The sequence below is a fragment of the Benincasa hispida genome, chromosome 9 (assembly GCF_027475165.1).
Source record: "Benincasa hispida cultivar pf3 chromosome 9, pf3_genome.v1.1, whole genome shotgun sequence".
NCBI lineage: Eukaryota > Viridiplantae > Streptophyta > Magnoliopsida > Cucurbitales > Cucurbitaceae > Benincasa > Benincasa hispida.
In genome coordinates, this window is record NC_143486.1 from 98,491,001 (window position 1) to 98,509,055 (window position 18,055).

Below are 18,055 nucleotides of genomic sequence, written 5' to 3' on the forward strand. Positions count from 1 at the left end.
AAATTATATTTCATCTTGCCTTTTACAATTAAAAATATCTATCATTAATTCAAAGTATATTAAAATTTCCATCATGAATCTAAAAGAAAGTTTATTCCACATGTTTGTCACCCAACCCAACCCCACCCATCCCAATTCTATATATAGACATTTTATGGAGTTCTTGTGCTCCACAAAGAGAAATACCACAAAATTGGATAAAGATATCCAAAGAGTGAGACATGAAATATTTCTCAAAAAAGCCCAAGATCATATTGGTTCCTTATCCGGCTCAAGGTCATGTCACTCCTATGTTAATGCTTGCAGCTGTCTTTTATCGTCGTGGTTTTCTTCCTATCCTTCTTACTCCTAATTATATTCATCGTCATATTTCATCGCAAATTTCGTCTACAGATGAAATTCTCTTCATTTCCATGCCAGATGGCCTCGACGATAACATGCCACGTGACTTCTTCACTATTGAGACTGCTATGGAGACCATCATGCCAATCTACCTTAGACGAGTTTTGAGCGAGCACAGTTCTAAAGAAAACAACGATGGTAGTGGAGTTGTTTGTATGGTGGTTGACTTACTTGCTTCTTCCGCCATTGAAGTAGGAAAAGAGTTTGGAGTAACCGTGGTCGGGTTTTGGCCAGCCATGTTTGCCACCTATAAATTAATTTCAAATATTCCTGAAATGATTCACAATAACTTCATTTCTTCTGATACAGGTTAATAATTTTCTTTCTTTCATTTTCTTTTTCAAATTAAGTTTTGATGGAAAAAATATATACTCATGATTTAGGCATCAAAGGTTCTTAATACAATATTCTTATTATACATTAAAAATAACCCTAATTTTGTAGTCAACCATATTCTTCTCCATTTTTTAGATTATAATTACTTTAATCATTGTACACTTACATCTCTCCTTCTAAAAAACTAGCTCTTAGATTTAATTTTTAAATAAAAAATTACGAGAAATACTTTATTTACTTAAAAATTTTGAAAGTTTCATTTCCATTCTATTCTAAACATGTGTCAATGAGGATGAGACATTTTTAATTCAAATTCAATGTGAAAAAATATATTATATAAGTTGATGTGACAAATGATATCTTAAATTTTAAAAAAATAAAAATTAAAAGAAATAATTCTCTGATCAACACAAGCATCTTTCTATATAACTTCAAAATTTTTAGTCACTAAACTATGGTTCACAATTAAAATATAATACTTCTTTTTACTTTTTAGTGGAAAAATCAAATTTATAACTTCAAAATTAAGATATAATTGCATTTAAAAAATATATATAATTGAAACCATATGGGTTTATTAAATTATTTTATATAATTATGAAAAGAAAAATACTTAGACGCATTTCGAGTACACCTATATTTATGCATCCTATCAAATTATCCAATCATTACTTGACAGGTAGTAAATGAACTTTACTTCTTTTATGAAATATTTTAATCATTTTTTTTTATATGATAAAAGTGAGATACATAGAGATGAATGTATTTTACTTTTAAAGAAATATTTCAGAATGATTATAAAGTAATTAAAGTAATTTTAAAATCACATCATAACATGATTTTAATAATCTAAAATCACTTTTAACATGTAGCATGAAGATTAATGTTTCATGATTAGAGAGGAGTTTTCTAAAAATCACCTCATCCTAATTAAGAAGATGAGTGACAGGATGTCCAGAAGAAGGATCAAAAGGGTGCGTTCCGAGCCAGCCGCTGGTGTCGGCGGAAGAACTGCCGTGGCTGATCGGAACATCGTCGGCAAGAAAAGGCAGATTCAAATTCTGGAAAAGAACCATGGCTCGAGCGAAATCCCTAAAATGCCTTCTCGTTAATTCCTTCCCAGAAGAGGTCCCCCTTCAAAAACCCATATCCAAAAGCTCAACCGCCGTGTTCCTGGTCGGACCTCTGAGCCGGCACTCGAATCCGGCGAAAACGCCAAGCTTCTGGGAAGAAGACGGGGGGTGTGTGAAGTGGCTGCAGAAACAGAGGTTGAATTCGGTGGTGTACATCTCGTTTGGGAGTTGGGTTAGCCCAATCAACGAATCGAAAGTGAGGAGCTTGGCTATGGCGCTTTTGGCCTTAAGGAAACCATTCCTTTGGGTTCTCAAAAGCAATTGGCGAGACGGTTTACCAATCGGATTCCAACAAAAGGTACCGCTACCGGTTTATTATAATCCCAGTTCCTTCAATTTTAGTCCTCTAATCTTTTAAATGTCCAATTTCAGTGCTACAATTTCAATAAATGTGTTTTTTCTTTTAGAAAAATATTTTTTTTGTCAATACATTTTGAGTTTAAGTTAGGTTCCGTATGATTTCTTAATTTTAAAATATTTTTATTTTAGACATAGTTTAATAATTTCTTTTTTTAAATTAAGTTTTTTCTTCTCCATTTTTTACCATGATTTATATATTCTTTTAAATACAATGATTGAATTTTTAGCTAAATTTTAGAAACAAAAACAAATTTTTTAATGGGTACTTTTTTTAATTTTCAAATTTTGACTTTGTTTTTTAAACCATAGCTAAAAGGTAGATATCAAAAAAAAAAAAAAAAAAAATTGATAGTGGAACTAGTATCTATAGGTTTAAATTTCAAAAGCAAAAACTCAAAAACCAAATTGTTACCAAACGAGCCTTAGTTATTAAGTTCTAATTTTGGTTTCAATTTGATCTTTAATTCCAAAATATTATACTCTGAGTCATTTTAAGTTTCTTTTTTTTTTTTTCAATTCAGTTCCTGATTTTAAAGATTTATACTTTTAACTTTGGGTTTTCACTATATACTCACTTTTATTTTGACTTTAATATCTATTAATTAATTTATAATAATTATGAACTCAAAATTTAAAATTAATTTTAATATTGATAGAAAAATAGTGAATTTTAGTTACTTATAATTATTTAATTCTTTTAAATTAATTAAAAGACATCAACTCTAATAATTGAAAGTGAGTATTTGGTGAAAATTTGAGATTAAAAGTATAAATCTCAAAATCTAGAGACTAAATTGAAACAAAATTCAAACCTCAAGCATCAAATTGTTACATTTTGAAACCTATGGACTAAATTGAAATCAAGCTTAAAAAATTTTTCATTTTTGAAAATTAAACCTATTTTCTCCTTATTTCTTACAATGATTTGCATTTTTCTTAAGTACAATAGTTGAATTCTTAGCCAAATTCTAAAAACAAAAACAAACTTTTAAAAACTATTTTTTTTTTTAGTTTTCAAAATTTGGCTTGGTTTTTTAAACCATTGGTAAAAAGTAGATAATAAAGGAAGAAATTTAGAAGTAGAAGTAGTGTTTATAGGCTTAAAGTTTCAAAACAAAAAAACAAAATCATATGGTTATCAAATGAGGCCTAAAAGTGTAACATTTTAAAAAACCAACGATCAAAGGGTTATCAAACGAGACCTAAAAGTGTAATATTTTAAAAACCAAAGATTAAATGGTTATCAAATGAGGCCTAAAAGTGTAACATTTTAAAAACCTAGAACGAAACTAAACGAAAAATCTTGGACCAAAAGATAAATTTTCATTTTTTTTTTTTTTAAAAAATCAAATTATATATGAAGAGAATTAGATTGTTAATTTGAGTCTCGTAAGACCCTTTATTAGTATCTAATAAATAGCATATTTCTATCATACAAGTTGAACTAAAATTAAAAATATTAATAATTTATAATTTCATATCTAATTAATTCTTAAAACTTTTTGGCCCCAAACCGACCGAACCAAACTGTGAATATTCCTATTTATTACTTTCAAAATGTTAGACTACCTATCCTATATTTTTTTAATTAAAAAAAATAAAATAAAATTTCATATATGTAACTACAATATTAATTAAAGAGGAAACATTCATGTGGTGTTAAAATGTGATTTTAATTAAAGGCATATAAGCATATAAACTTAGTACATTTAATCATTTCATCACATGCAGACTCAAAGCTATGGGAGGGTAGTTTCATGGGCTCCTCAAATTGAGATTTTGAAGCACAAAGCAGTGGGTTGTTATCTTTCTCACTGCGGGTGGAACTCGATCATGGAGGCGATTCAATGTCGAAAGCGACTGCTTTGTTTTCCGGTGGCCGGCGACCAGTTTTTGAACTGTGGTTATGTAGTGAAAGTGTGGAGAATTGGGGTGAGACTTAATGGTTTTGGAGAGAAAGAGGTTGAAGAAGGAGTGAGGAAAGTGATGGAAGATGGAGAGATGAAGGGGAGGTTGATGAAGCTTCATGACAGGATAATGGGGGAAGAGGCTAATTATAGAGTCAACTCTAACTTCACAGCCTTCATTAATGAGATCAACAAGCTTCCAACTAAAGCTGGACATTTCATCTTGTAAATTCTTGTAGTTTTCTAAGTTGGATTTCACAAAAACATGAATTATTTTGATTATGTTCAATTGTGGGAATTGAATTCACCTCACCTACAAATCGATATAGTTTGGTTTGGTTTTAAGTAAAAAGTTACTACTCAACTTAAACTAATCAATTTAGTTGGTCTGATTTGGTGAAGTTTCTTACCACTAGATTATGCCAAAGGATTAAACATGACTACTTTTGAATTATGTCCATTTTAATTGTTAAAAGATATTTGTAAGATCACACATCTGCTAAGATCTTGTTTTGTTTACATAGTTAGAATGAGAATAAGAATAATAAAGTTTTTAAATGTTATAGGGTGATAATGAAAATTGTGAAGAATCGAGAAATATATAGGGTTAATTTTAGATCACAAGGCTCATGCTTAATAGTTGGGCCTAGGGGGACGGTTAGTTTGAGTCATGGTCCAAATCAACGTGCTTAGCCTCGACCAAGGTCAAGACCGAGCCTAGTAGAATAGTTAAAGAGACATATCCTATGCATATCCTGGCCAAAAGCATGACCCTAGGACCAAAGTGGGTCTAGGAGAAGGTGCTTGACCTCGGTCTAGCTAAGTGCGAAACAAGGCCCCTCACCTCGATGAGTTGAAAATTATTCTGAACCGATTTCTAAACCCTATTGGGACAACTCTAGGTCAACCACTCTTATAAACACATCATGATAGCACCAGGGGAAGGTAAATCTATTGTCCACTCACAAACTATTAACCAATTGCATGGTCCACTCTCTGACTTAAGAATCACAATGTTATCTCTATCAGAGTTTTAGCATCAACACAAAATATTTTATATATTAGACCATAAGTTGCAATTTTGAATAGTTGATAGTAGCCACCTATCTAGGTAGTAACTTAGGGTCATAGGTTTAATAAAAGACTTTAAAAGAGAATAGGTTCAATTCGTAGTGGCCACTTTTCTAGGATTTAATATCCTATCTTCGAGGTAAGTGTAAACTAACCCAAATAACTTTAAATTTGTTTGTTTTTATAATTTTTTCTAAAAATTTCTATCAACATATCAATAGTTTATTATGTTGGAAATGACTTTTTAGGCTTAGGCCCATAGGAAAAGTTAAGAGAGTGGGAAGTTGTATCCCACATGGATAGATTTAGAATTACCTGGAGGGTATAAATCCCAAGGAATTCTAGATGAGAATCCAAAGAATTAAATTTTTATTATTTACCCTTTGTTTGTTGGTTTTTGTTCGTTAATAGACCTTTCTTTCCCGTCCATATGTGAGAGAGGACACACAACTGAATTTCATTCATCGCCTAAATTTGGAGGGTTAGTTAACCTTGGGGAGCAACCGGTTCTTCCACGACGCAACAACTTTCGTGACATCTGTTTCAATAATCTGAAAGCAAATAACACAAATGTCTATCAAGAATGGTAAGGTTCTCCTTGATTCGTCCAAGCTCGAACCACTGGACGGAGCAAATTATCGCTGCTGGTCTAAAACACTATTTATGTTCTAGGTGAGCACTATCTCTGATCCTGAACCCTTCGTCCAACCCATTGATGTTTTTGTTCAATCAAAGCAGTCTGCAATTGATTCTAAGAAGTACGAGAAAGATAACAAAACAGTCCGTAGCCATCTACTGAATCATGTGACAGATTCAATGTTCGATTTGTTCATGGTCCAAAAATCAGCAAAGGTAATTTGAAGTACATTGGAGTCTCGATATGGAAGAGATAATGTTGATCGTAAAAAGTACGTTGTTGGTAAATGGCTACAATTCCAAATGACGGATGAGAAACCGGTAGTAGAACAAATACATGAGTATGAAAATTTGGTGGCGAACATTCTGACTGAGGGCATGAAAATGTGTAAGATTCTATAAACTAATGTGTTGCTTGAGAAATATCCCCATCTTGAAGCAACTACAGAAATCATCTGAAACATAAAAGGAAGGATCTAACACTCCAAGAGCTGATCAGTCACATGCACATGAAAAAGCCAACAGGTTAAAAGATAAGTTAATTTCTAGAAATCTAAATTCAATTAATGCTAACTTGGTTGAATCTTTTGCTGTTAACAAAGAAAGGTCCAAAATCATAAGAAGCAATCTAGAAAAAATAATTCTTCTCAGAAGAATGGACATCGCAAAACTGCTGGTGGGAAGATTAAGAAGAAAAAACTGATTTGCTATGTCTGTGGGAAACCAAGACACAAATCCTATCAATGCAGTTAAAGGAAATGAAGGCCAAATCAGCAACCTAAACGACAAGCTAATCTTGCAGAACAAGATGACATAATTGTTGTTGTTGTGGAAGAAAACCTGGTGGAAAATAAAATTGACTGGATACTTAACACCGAAGCTTCAAGACATTTTTGTTCAAACCGAGAGCTCTTCTATGACTACGAGGACACTGCTGATGGAGAATGTGTGTTCATGGGTAACTTGGCCATAGCAGAAGCGCTTGGAAAAGGGAAGGTTCTTTTAAAATTAACCTCTGGAAAAACTTTATTCTTAAATAATGTATTGTATGTAACTTTCTTACATAGGAACTTGGTATTTGGGAGTCTGTTGAATCGGGTTGGGCTTAAGATTGTCGTAGAAGCTGACAAGGTTGTCCTCATAAAAACTGGAGACTTTGTTGGTAAGGGATATCTTGCTGATAGTCTTTTTGTACTGAATACTGTCTCTGTTTCAAATATGATGAATGCAAGTACTTCTAATTCTATTTACATAGTTGAGTCTCTTGATACGTGGCATGGTGGACTAGATCATGTAAATATTGCATCGATTAAGAAACTTAAGATTTAAAATTGATTAATGCATTTGAAACCCATGAAACTAGTAAATTTCTTGTTTGTGTAGAAACAAAGATTGTCAAGAAACTTTTTAAACCTGTCACATCTAGAAGTACGGAATTATTAGAATTGATTCACTCTGATTTAGCTGATTTCAAAAACACCATAAGTAGAGGTGGACAAAATCACTACATTTCGTTTGTTGATGATTTTTCTAGATATAGTAGAATTTATCTTTTAAAGACAAAAGATGAAACTGGTAGTATGTTTCTAAAATATAAAGCAGAAGTAGATAATCAATTAAATAAGAGATTAAGAGGTTAAGATCAGATAGAGGTAGTGAATATAGTGATACACTAAAAGATTTTTGTGAATAAAATGGCATTATTCATGAATTTACTACTCCTTATTCACCACAACAAAATGGTATAGCAGAACATAAAAACAGAACTCTTAAGGAAATGATGAATGCTATGTTGTTAAGTTCTGGATTGTCTGATAACATATGATGGGAAGTTGTGCTTTCTGCCTGTTTTATTCTTAACAATGTACCTCACAAGAAACTGGCTAAGACACCTTACGAACTCTGGAAAGGATATGCACCTAATATCTTTTTTAAGGAACTCTATTTACAGAGAACCTTTGAACGGAAGTGAATCGTCCAAAACCCACTGTGATTGAACGTATACATTTATAATCATACAAGAATAGATTATGCATAAATCTTAAATTACAACATGCTTTGAAATAAAAATAAAGAATCAAGAGACTATACATTTGAAAAATCCTTCTTCAAGTAATCCCTCGATTGTACTCGCTCACGAACGTATCGAAAACCTCGAACAAGTAGCAAGCAAAAACTTGATCCTCGAACCAACAGGACACTACCACTTGGTGACTTTGACATTCTCGGTGTGAGAATCCAGGAGTGGTGGGCTCTGGCTAATTTTGGTTAGAGCGGAAGTTTGGAGTTTGGAGGAGGAAGACGATTGTGCAATGAATAATACTATCATGTAGATGAACTAGTCTATCGCATAGATAAGCTTACTCGATCGTTTAGTCTCTCAAAGGAATCGATCGTGTAGTAACTCTCTTTTCACTCGATCGTATATCTGATATCTCTCAGAATAATTAGAAAACCATTTTCATTTATCCCACATTTGCCATAAAACCAAATAACTACCCATTAAGGGTAGTTATGGAGAAAAAAAAGTTAATTATCAAATAATTAATAAATCATAAATAAATATGATAACTAACTTATCATATTATATTTATAACCTATAGTTTTAATATTGCATCATATATAACACATAAACCAAAGTTCTTTTTCTCTATTTTATGGCATTTAATATAAAGCATATTTATATTAAATTTAATAATTATGAATCTTATTCATAAAAAATATATTTGAATCATATTCAAATATTTGTTCATCCAATTAAACAATAATGTATCAAATACTTATATCAATTATATCATATATAATTGAATTAATTGAATTATATCATATATAATTAAATTTCCTTTTATTAATTTGAACATTTTAAATTAACCCAAAAATCGATTCTCAACTTAAATCCATTGAGCTACCAAGGGGATTTTATGGACCTGTAGCTTGAAGCTCCAATGGTACGTGAATAACTGATTAAATTCTTTAATCACATTATCCACCATTCGTTAACTGTCGAGCACTTCACTAAAGACCAGCAGTTGCACTCTTTGCACTACAGATATATTTCTATGTCCATTGGATATAACCAATCAACAGCATGATGAACCTTCACAAATTATTCATAAGTATAGTTGGGCCAATTTACCGTTTTGCCCCTATAATTACATCTAACTCCTTAAGTACCACTGATCCCTCTAATGAACAATAGATCATATGAAGGAAATCGGACATGAGGATTTCTATGAGCAACGGAAGGATCGTTTCAAATTTAATTCGTACATGAACAACACAATTACAATCATAAAACGGAAACAGCAGGTAGAATTATCATTATCTACCAAACACGTCTCCAAAGAAAATAAATCAGATTTACTATCTTTAGAAATCCTCCTCTTATGGAGAGTAGTGGGATCTATATCAGAACCTAAATAAGCTCAAAGTTTCATTTCAGAGAACACTTCTCTTCCAAGAACCTTAACAGAGTCGGCAACAATTGCTTCCTCTTTCTGGAGTTTAACTTGGGAACTAACACTACTGGTTTTTATCATCCATCCCTTTTTGCTCGAAAAGTAAGAGTTGACGTTCAAACAAATCTTGTAACGAGTCCATGATCTCGCATGCAATGACCATGTTCTCAACCCTTTTGGCCAAAACATTAGATATGCTAGCCAAAATGTGAACTCGGGCAAATGAATTAGCCTTCATCCGCACCTCATATGTATTACGAATGTTTCGCGGTGCATCAAGGGTTAGGACTTGAGGACAATCCTCAACCATGACAAATTCGAGGTCGTTTACCACAAAATACGTTTTACAAGACTATTTCCACTGTATGTAATCGGTCAAATTCGAGGCACTAAACAGAAATACTATCAAGTTGTTGAAAACAAAAAGACATTAACCTACGTTAGGTTTTAAGCAAACACTCGTTGAAAAACATACAACACCCAATAAGGTTTAGCAAAACTAACATGAACCCCGTGTGACATCTAGTTTCGCAATGACGCTTCAAAGGTTTAGGACAAAAGTCTCCGAGGGAAGGTCAATTATCCCTCCTCTAAATTGAGAAATTCTCAACAAGTCATTAACACCAGAACAACTCTTGCTCCTATAACGACTAACCATCATTGATTTGGTCAAGAGATCATTAACTTACTTAAAAATCTCCCGTAAGTGTGATCTGCCATTTTAAGCCCTAGAGATCCATCCCAAGCAGCTAATCCGAATGGAAAAAATCCGATTGGGGAAAAACCTAAAATGACCCTATCGATTTTTGGAGTTCACCTTGATTTTGACCAACTGCACAAAACCCATCCGAAGGCGGACGCACCTAAGGCGCCACGAGGGAGTACAGAATGATCTCATGATGTGAACTTATGACAGAGACCGTAGGACGTGTTGACAGACACCCTTCACCCACTTACTGTAAACACTCTCTCCGTCCACCTTGATAATGACTCATGCAAACACCATCCAAAGGGGGATACTTCTAGGGCACCACAAGGCCAAGCATGAATCTCACAGTGTGAACATTCAGGGAGAAACTTGAGTGGAATCATTAACATATCAAATACATCTCTTCTTCCCACTGAGTATTTTATAACCTAGGGTTTAGTTTACTTAAAAAAACATGGCTAAAAATTTAAACTAAGTGACTTTTTAGGTTTGCCCAAGAGTAACTTTTACCTTGGATAGTTGAAACAATTTTTTATCATCATCCATTAAACTCTTTAACAGAGTCTTTGATCAATTATCGCATGCTTGCAAAAAATCTATCTAATTCACCTTTCCAGATAGGTTTCCAGGTAGGGATGTTCCGTATCTGTCAGCTTAAGTACCCCAGCCTAGACAGAACCCGCGTTAGACAAAAGGTCCCTTATAGATTGATTTAATACAATTTTAATCTTTTATGCCAATCAATTTAATCATATTAAACCGATTTAAAAGATTAAACTAGGTCTATCTCAATCCAATTTTAAAACCCTTTTAAAAACATGAGTTCACCCTAAGTCCGCATGCAACTCTTTCTTATCGATTTTAGTTCTAATTTCCTTTATAACACTTATAAATGGAAACAACCAAAATCAACCACAACGCCAAGCAAACACATAAAAGGCATTCATAACGCTTATAAACAACCAAAGTGTCATACTTCATGCATTGTTCATTCATTGCTACCTTTTATATAACTCTTATACAAACAAGCAATGGACCAAGTAAAACATGCTTTCATACACCCTTATACTATAACACTTATAATATAAAGGTGCATGAATATGCTCACTGCATGCCAAAAATGTAACTCTTATATTTCATGATGCATGCGCATACTTTCAAGTAATTTCGTCATGCAATATTATAACACTTATTGTTGGGTTTTATGTCCTACAACTCGTGGTTTGTAAATAGTAGAACTTATTCTGAAAATTCAATAAGTTGTTATTGAATATATTGTTTTTTTAGAAATCCAATAAACCAAAGTCCCTTGACTATTACATGAGTACTTGAACTTTATATGGAGACATACAAGTGGATCAGGTTCGAGTAAATAGTCAGAATGATCTATAGTATATGAATAAGGTTAGGTGCCTTATTCTGGTAACACTATTGGATATGGCCTACTATGTAGTTGTTACAAAGAGTTGTAAAGTGCTACAAACGAAGTGATCCTAATTCGTTCATGTTGGGACATGGGGAGTGGAGGGGTCCTGTGCATATGAGTTTTCTGTAAGATCGGACCACAAAACCAGTCACTCTTACTTTATAACATTGTTTACTGTTTAAGACTGATTATTTCAAAGCGATGACCTAGGTAACTTGACCTTAATCCTGAGCTAACTATGAACTCTTGTTTGTTCAGGATTATCCTTTGATCTACAAACGGTGAGAGTAGACCAACTATCTTTATTTAATAAGCTTACCATTTTGGGGATAAGACCAGATGAATAGCTGGGGACATAGGTGCAAGATGGAATTGACTCCTACTCGATTAGGGTTAGTAGAGAGGTTGTTCCCTTCAAATGCTAATTCTGAGTTTTGAACAAGAGGCCTCACCCTCTCATTGGCTCGATAGGAATTCAATTTGTTAATTGGATCACAAATCAATTGTTCATTAGGGGATCGATGGAACTTAAGGAACAACCTGTGAAGGGTTAACAGAGATTCGACCTAGCCGTTATTGCGAACAACCTGTGAAGGGTTAACTTACTAATTATGGTTATATCGAGTGGACATAATATATCTATAGTGGGGGGAGTTCAGCTATGAGCTTTAGTGGAATCACCCATTAGTTAACGAATGGGGGTTAGATCGGTCTAATGAGTTTAGCTGATTAATCTCGGATCGTTGGAGCCCATGATCTGTAGGTCCGTGAGATCCCCCTGCTAACTCGCAAATGGATTAGCTCTAGAATAGCATGATAAGTTAATTTAAAGTGTTCAAACTAGAATTAAATGAAATTGGAGAAATAATATTTAAATATGATTTAAATATTTGAAGATGGTATTGTGTAAAATTAATTTAATATTTGATATTAAATTAATTAGAATTATTTAAATTGTTTAAATAATTATTTATTAATTTTATTAAGAAAATTAATTTATGAAATTAATTTTGTAAAATCAATAATATTTTCAATATTAAATAAAATTGATTTATGAAATCAATTTTGATAAAATAGAAAAAAAAAAAGAAAGAAATCACAAAATGGAAAAAATTGGATTTTTATTGTCTTCATATAGTAGCTCACTAACAACCCACTTCTTCAACCTTCATTAACTCCAAGCATGAGTTGCATCTCATGCAGCAAATCTATTTATATGAATGTCTGCAATATATCGAAGAGATTGGAGTGTTTCGAAAGAAGGCAACCGATCAATTTTTCTGAAAAATTCGTGTGAAAAGAAGTTGTTCTTCTGCTGGGTTGCTGCTGTGAGTATTCTCCAATTTCCCTTAATTTAAGCTTATTTTGAGTCCCACTACTCAATCTAGAGCACTAAGAAGATAGTAGGAAAGATCTTGAAGTGGTCTACAATAAGATTCAGAGGAGATTTGCAGTTGGTTTCAAGCTTAGAGGAAATTCTTCAAAGGTATGTCTTGAAACCCATTTATTTCTACTGAAGCATGTTTTCTTTTCTGCCAAAATTAATGAATTAGAGTGCTTATGGATCCTGGTTTATTCCGCTACGCATTGGTATGTTCCAACACTTATAATACATTATGCATGAATAATTGCACAACCTAAGGTGGGTTTCAAACTATATGTCAAACACTTTGCCATATAAACACCATACAACACATGTATAATAAAAAAATGTTGATGAACGGGGAAAAATTGCCTCAAATCCTCAAAACTAAAATCTAACTATTACAAAACAAGGAGTCTCCGATTCAAACAGGCAAACCGTGTCTTGAACCGTCCGGGCGAAGCAATGCGTCTCCACTGATTGTGTATCAAATAACTCGCGATCTTCTACACAAAAGAACAAATGCTTTGCTCGATCGTTTACCAACGCTCCCAGAGTTAAACGATCGTTTAGCAACGATCGTGTACCTTTTATTATGCGATGAAGCACGAGGTACGCGATCGTCTAGTGCGCCATGCACAACGCAAGCCCTATCGATCGTCTAAATGACTACGATGTGATGAAGCACGATCGTCTAAATGATCGTTGAGGGAGCACCTTTGTATCGTATACCGCGTGATCGTGTTGTCTGTGACTATGCAATGAGCATGCTAACTACACGATCATTTAGCGCGCACCTTTTTCTAAACGATAAACATCATATACTCTCACTACGATTGTCTACCTCCAGCATCTACGCGATCGAGAAACCAACGCTAAATGATAGAGTAAACGATTTACCCCATCATTTAGCATTAGTTAAACGATAGTAAATACTACACAATCGTATAGAAAAATCTACACAATCATTTAGTTAAATCCCAACGATCGTTTGCGTGCAGCTACACGACACGACCAATTCTTGGTCTTCTTCTTCGTTAAGAATCGCATCTCCATGCTTTAAAACTTCATCATGAACGACTCGACTAATTCAAACACTTTGAATTACAGACTTGATAGCATGTTAATTACGTCCAAAAACATAGGAGCCCTTAAAAATTAACACTTTGTAATTTAAAGAAAGCTTTAACAGAGGCAATTAATCCGTAAACATTCATCAACGCCATCCACAAATTCATTTAACAATTAAACGCAATGAAGAAAACCCACCATGACTATAAAAAAAGTTTAAAACAATAGTGAAATTTGGAATATCAGAACAACCTGGCTTTGATACCAATTGAAGGAAATCGGACATGCGGATTTCCATGAGCAGCGGAAGGATTATTCCAAATTTCAATTGTATATGAACATTAACAATTACAATCACAAACGAAAACATACGATTATGCATAAAGCGAAATTACAGCATACTTTACTAAACGATCAAGGGAAGAATTCACATACCTTTGAAGACTCATGTTCAAGATCCCTCGATCATGAACACTTGATCACAGCAACACGACAACACACGAACGTTCATACACTACGACCGCTACACTGCACGATCAACACGACCATGAACACAACGATCACCAAGCTCACGAACACAACGAACGCAACGAACGGCCTCCATAGAATCTCGAATAGTGTCTAGTTGAGTATGACACCACCACAAAGGATACCTTGGTATTCTCGATGTGAGAATTCAGAGTTTGGGCTCTGTGTGGACTTGGTTAGAGGATGAGACTGGAGAAGAACAATCTTTTAAATGATTGAGCAAGTGGGAGATGTCAAAGTCTATCGTATAGGACGATGCCCAATCGTTTAACAAAAGTTATGCGATCGTCTAGCTAAAGCTATGCGATCGTTTAGATCATCGGCCAACTGAGTATCTATCGTGTAGAAATACTCCATGATCGTCTAGTCTCTCCAAGCTGTCGTTTAGTAAATCTAATTTACTTGACAACATTTTTGTGAGTAATTTCCGAGAATGGAATTCCCAATTCAACCACTACAAAATTTAGGAAAATATTTTTCCTTTTATCTTACGGTTACCATGAAACAACCAATAACCTCCCACTCAATTAGTTATTAGAGAAAAAGAGATAATTATCCAATAATTAATATTATTATAAATATACATGATAACCAACTTACCATAGTATATTTATAACCTACAATTTTAATATTTCATCTCATGAATCATATAAACCATAGCTCTTTTTCTATTCCATGACACTTAATGTAAATCTCATTTACATTAACCCTCCACTTGATGTATCTCATACACCACACCGATCATATCATATATATAAATGAATTACCTCTTGTCAATTTGAACATTTCAAATCAACATCAAGAACTGATTCTCAACTTGAATCCATTAAGCTACCAATGGGACCTTATGGACCTGTAGCTCGAAGCTCCAACGGTAGTCAATTTCTCCCTTCACTGAATTGGGACACTCTCAGCTAATCATTACACCAGAATAACTCGTATTCCTATAATGATCAGTAATCATTGATTTGGTAAAAAAATCATTAACTTGCTTAACAATTTCCCATAAGTGTGACCCTTCATTTTAGATCCTAAAGTTCTGCCCCAATTAGCCAACCGAAGGGAAAAACTGATTGAGGGAAAAACTAAAGCGACTCTATCCATTTCTAGAGTTCACCTTGATATTGACCAACTGCACAAACTATCCGAAGGGGGACTCTCCCAGAGCGCCTTGAGACCTTGCAAGAAGGTCTCACGGTGAAACCAATGAAAGAGACCACAGGACATGTTGACATACATCCTTCTCCCACTTACTATAAATACTCCCTCCATTCACCTTGATATTGACCCATGCAAACACCATCCAAAGGGGGGCGCTCCCAGGGCACCACGAGGCCAAGCATGAATCTCACAATATGAATATTAAGGGAGAAACGTGAGTGGAAAAATGACATATCATATATATCTTTTCCTCCCACTAAGTATTTTAACAACCTAGGTTTAATTTACTTAGGAAAAATACGGCTAATTATTTTTACTAAGTGATTGTTTAAGTCTGCCTAAAAGTAACATTTACTTTGAAAAGTTAAACAATTTTGATTAACATTCATTAAACACTTTAACAAATATTAATCAACAATTGCATGCTTGTGGCAGAGTTATCTAATTCACCTTGTTAGGTAGGTTCTCAGGTAGGGGTGTTCCGTTTCTGTCAGCTTAAATACCCCGGCCTAAACACAATCCGCCTTAGACAAAAGGTCCCTTATAGATAGATTTGTTACAAATTTAATCTTTTATTGAAATCAATTTAATCCTATTAAACCGATCTAAAAGATTAATCTAATTTCTAATCTCAGTAGAAATTTGTGAGCTTAGGTCTATCTCAATCATATTTTAAAACTATTTTAAAATTGATTTTACTTGAGTTTGCATGCAACTCTTGGTTATTGATTTTAATTTCTAATTTCATTTATTTATATCACTTATAAAGTAAATGAAACAAATTAAAACCGACATTGCAAGCAAGACATACATGAGTTATTTATAACAATTATAAATTAACCTAAGGTAGAGTCATGCGTCATGCAATGTTTATTCATTACTAATATATAACTTTTATATAACTAAGTAATGAACTATGCTATAGCCTACATACCATACATTCATTCAATCCTTATATTATAACACTTATAATATATATGATGCATGGATATGCTATAATGCATGCATACAAATACTATAACTCTTATATTATATGATGCATGAGTATGCTTCATGTAATTTAGATCATGCATACTAATATATTATAACACTTATAATATAAAATGATGCATGAAAATAAATGCATAACCTATTGTGGGTTTTAAAACTATATGACATACATTATGGCATATAATAAACATACAACACATGTATATTTAATTAAAGTTGATGGACTGGGATAGTGTATCTCAAAACCAAAAAACAAAATCTAAACTATTACAAAGGTTGGAGTTAACTGGTTCGAACAGGTGAATGGGTCTTCAACCACCGGCCTTTGAAGCCTCATCACTTGATCGTGTAGTAAATCCTTTGATCGTCGAGTAACACATGTCGAGTGTAAACGATCGTGTAGCAATGATCGCGTGGCTTAGGACTATGCGATAAGCATGAAAGTCCATGCAATGTGCAACGTGTTTCGAGTAACGCATGTCATGCGATCGTGTAGCTAACGACTATACGATGAGCATGATTATCTACACGATCGAGTAGCAAGTGTCGAGTATCGTATACCATGCGATCGTGTAGCTAACGACTATGCGCTGAGCATGATAGCCTACATGATCGTTTAGCGCGTATGCCTTTCATCGAGTATCAAAATACCACGTGATCGTTTACCCTCGAACGTTTACCCGATCGTGTAGCCAATGCAACACGATCGAGTAAGCTCTTTACACGATCGTGTAGCATTAGCTATGCGATCGTTTAGCAAATGCTACACGATCGAGTAGAACAGTTCTACACGAACGCATAGCCAAATCTAAACGATCATCTAACTTGAGCTACACGATGCGACCATGGTTTCATCTTCTCCATCGAAGCGAACTGCAACTTTTTGCGTTTGAATCTTCTTCACAAACGACTCAAAAACACAAATTAATACAAAATCGATTGAAAGCATAATGCCTAAAAACACAGAGGCCCTTACAATTAACTTTTTTAAATTAAAAAGAAAGTCATAAACAGAGATAACTATCCCAAAACATCGATCAACAAGCATCCACATACATTTAACAATTAAATGTAGAACTTAAAACCCACCAGAATCTGTAAACAAATTTCAATACAACAAATGGAATTTGGAAATCAGAACACAACCTGTCTCTGATACTAATTAAAGGTAAACTCAACATAAGGAGTTCCTTGAGCGGAAGCAGATCGTCCAAATTCCATTGTGATTGAACGCATACATTTATAGCCATATAAGAAGATTATGCAATCAAAGTAAATTACAACATGCTTTTGAAATAAAACAACGGTTGAGAGATTATACCTTTGAAGAACCATTCTTCAAGTAATCCCTCGATCCAACTCGTTAACGAATGCTTCGAACAAGTCACAAACACCCTTCTCGAACAAGCAGCAAACAGCAACTCGATCCTCAAACCATCAGGGACACTACCACTCGAATTTCTTGGTACACTTAGGGTGAGAACCAAGGAGTTGTGGGCTTTGA

The 18,055-nt window shown here is 33.9% G+C and overlaps 1 protein-coding gene across 1 annotated transcript; it reads left to right on the top strand.

Moving 5' to 3' along the window:
- Window positions 1-221: 221 nt before the first annotated feature.
- Window positions 222-4,598, top strand: LOC120085266 (UDP-Glycosyltransferase superfamily protein). Its single transcript, XM_039041169.2, has 3 exons — window positions 222-711; window positions 1,688-2,169; window positions 3,963-4,598. Exons 1-3 carry the CDS (start codon window positions 222-224, stop codon window positions 4,365-4,367), a joined length of 1,377 nt encoding a protein of 458 aa, XP_038897097.2. The 3' UTR covers window positions 4,368-4,598.
- Window positions 4,599-18,055: the final 13,457 nt, after the last annotated feature.

What these genes read in the sequence shown, in the direction of transcription:
- LOC120085266 (XM_039041169.2), top strand. Translation starts at nt 222, where the DNA reads ATGAAATATTTCTCAAAAAAGCCCAAGATCATATTGGTTCCTTATCCG. An exon ending in CTTCATTTCTTCTGATACAG is followed by an intron (nt 712 to 1,687) that starts GTTAATAATTTT and finishes GATGAGTGACAG; the next exon opens with GATGTCCAGAAGAAGGATCA. An exon ending in CAATCGGATTCCAACAAAAG is followed by an intron (nt 2,170 to 3,962) that starts GTACCGCTACCG and finishes CATCACATGCAG; the next exon opens with ACTCAAAGCTATGGGAGGGT.